We start from the raw sequence: 2,884 nt of genomic DNA on the forward strand, positions 1-2,884 counted from the left end.
ACCCTTATTAACACTCAGATCATCTATATCACCACCGTTCATCACACACACTTAGGGCTGCAAACGAACCAAATGTTTGGCGAACAGTTCGTGAACGGTTCGGCGGGAAGTTCGTATGTGTTCGTTCGTTTATTAAACAAACGAACACGAACAAGGCATTTCGTTCGTTTAGTTAAATGAACAAACATGAACAGAGGTCGTGTTCGTGAACGTTCGGTAACGTGTTCGTTTGTGTTCGATACTTCATTAGTGTTTTTAGTTTTTATATTTATTTAAATAGTTCAAAATTCCCACCAATTAAATATCTAATAAGTGTCGGTGTATTATATATTCTGTTCATGAACGATTGTTTGTGTTCGTTTGTTTCCATTTGTGTTCAAAAACATTAGTTTGTGCTCATTTGTGTTCGTCAACGTTCGTTGCCTAAAATTAACAAACAACACAAACGAACACAAACAAGTTCATTTCCTTAACAAACGAACACGAACATAAAATCTCGTTTGATAAGTGTTCATGAACAGTTCGCAAACACATATATTTCTTAACAAACAAACACGAACAAGGTCTTGTTCATGTTCGTTTGGTTCGTTTGCAGCCCACACACTCTCTTCATCCCTTTCACAAACCACCTCCAACCACCAAAAATCAACATAATTCCACAAAAAATATTCTACAAAATCAATGGGCGTCGATTACTACAACATCCTAAAAGTGAATTGAACTGTAACCGATGAAGATCTGAAGAAATCATACAAAAAACTCGCGATGAAATGGCATCAAGACAGGAATATCGCATCATCAACCGATGATAAAGTCGCTGAATCGAAGTTTAAACAGATCTCCGAAGCGTATTACGTTCTCTCGGATCCGAAAAAGCGTCAGATCTATGATATGTACGGTGAAGAAGGTTTGAAATCTGGAGTTTATGATGAATCATTGTTGTCACCGACGGTTTCTAGTGGTACGTATAAGAGTAGATCTGGTGCGAGGTTTAGGTTTAGGTTTGATTCGAGAGATGCAGATGAGATAGTTGCGGAGTTTTTTTACGGATCGAAAGGTAGGGTTTCAGATGGAGTTTTGAAGAGTGAGAAGAAGAGACGAGTGAGAAGACGAAGAGTGAGAGCAAGGCGGAGACGGTGGAGAATAAGTTGTGTTGTAAATGGGGAAATGTATATTAATAAGGGTATTTAAATGAATTAAATGTATTTAATTTAGTTTTTAAATTAATAATATGTTAAATGAAAATCAGTTGGACAAAAATACCCCTGCATAAAAAGACAAAATAGACAGGTTGCAACAGTCAAAAAGAGAATTTTTGAATTTTGGACTAAAATAGCAATAAAAGTGAAAACACAGGAACCTAGATTTAAAAAGTTTGAGATTTGGATTAAAATGGCAAAAGTGCCCAAACCACAGGGACCAAAATGGCAGTTTACTCTAAGTTAAATTAATGAAAATATTATTTGTAAAAAGAAGTTATTAATATAGTAAAATTGATTTACAGCCTAGTTGCATCTTGTGGGTGGGATAAAACTTTGTGACCAATAGGTCCTGGGTTCGATTCCCACAAGGGGGGTTTTCCCATATTAATTAGGTTTCCTCCTGAATTGGTGTATAGGCATTATACCTTATGGAGATGAATATGATCGGATAATTCCGCTGGTGACAAGAAAATAGTGATGAAGTAACTATTTATAAACTTGGTTTAACTTGGTTTTTATTGTTAAAAGAATAGAATTGTGAATCTTATAAGTAAAAAGATTTTGAAATTAATTATGAACTATATAATTTTTTTAGCCTTCGATCACTTAACGTATAAAATTAAACAATCACGATAAATACTTCTATTATAAAAAAGAAAAGAATGAAATTAAACAATTACGATAAATACCTTTATTATATAAAAGAAAATAATCATATATAAAGCATCCACTAAAATATAATATACGTAGTTTAGTTCGTAATTATTCAACTGTTTTAGTTTGAAACTCTCTTTTTAAGTTTATCCAGCACATGTTGGTTCAGTTCTGTTTATACATAAAGGAAAACATATGAATCATACCTGATTGCATCAGCACAAGCCAGCAGAGAATCCAGATGGAGATGTAGCAACAGTGTTTGACATAGTTGTCAGTTTGGTCTGGTTCCTCCTTAGGGTGCAATCTAATGATGGTGATGAAGAAACCGAATAAGGGAGTTCGGTTATGGAGATGGAGGTCGATTTGATGTTATGAGTAATTAGGTTATGAGTCTAACCCTAGAACCTCAAAATAAGTCTCCTTATATATGCACCCAGGAGGAAACCCTAATTAGTTAATAATGGTAATAAGGCCCATCAACAATTACCAACTAATTATTTAATGGATTGTTATATATTTTGATCCATATAATGTAAATGATTATAATGGCCATATATAAATAAATATATTATTTATTTATTCTTACATTCTCCCACTTGGCCGAGTAATCATTTACTATGAGTATTAGATAAGCCTGATCAGGAGTTAACACTCATTTTAGCCTTAAACAAGTACTATAGCAGAAAAATACAGCCGTTGAATCATTATGCAACTCAGGACCCCCATTAATCATACTATAGCCTTAATTTAAAACCTAATCGTTATGATCAAAATACGCGTAAGCCCTTTGTTTGATTTGTAACTATATTTGTCTATATGCCATTATGCTAGCTTGACATATTCTTAGAGACATACAAAATCAAACTGATGAGGAAAATTAACTAATACTTAGTCATTCATAGTACGATATGCAATTGCGCACGACTATTAATTAATACCCGTCTATGAGCTCTCTTAATAAGACTTATGGGTAATAGCCCTTCAGTTATAGGATCCTTAAGCATATCATGAATGTATTCGATACA

At 33.7% G+C, this 2,884-nt stretch overlaps 1 protein-coding gene across 1 annotated transcript; it reads left to right on the forward strand.

Annotated features, from left to right (window-relative positions):
- Positions 1 to 765: 765 nt before the first annotated feature.
- On the forward strand, positions 766 to 1,191 carry LOC110901076 (dnaJ homolog subfamily B member 6). The gene has a single exon (XM_022147929.1). The coding sequence runs from the start codon at positions 766 to 768 to the stop codon at positions 1,189 to 1,191; it is 426 nt and encodes a 141-aa protein (XP_022003621.1).
- Positions 1,192 to 2,884: the final 1,693 nt, after the last annotated feature.

This window comes from Helianthus annuus, chromosome 13, assembly GCF_002127325.2.
Source record: "Helianthus annuus cultivar XRQ/B chromosome 13, HanXRQr2.0-SUNRISE, whole genome shotgun sequence".
NCBI classification, from domain to species: domain Eukaryota; kingdom Viridiplantae; phylum Streptophyta; class Magnoliopsida; order Asterales; family Asteraceae; genus Helianthus; species Helianthus annuus.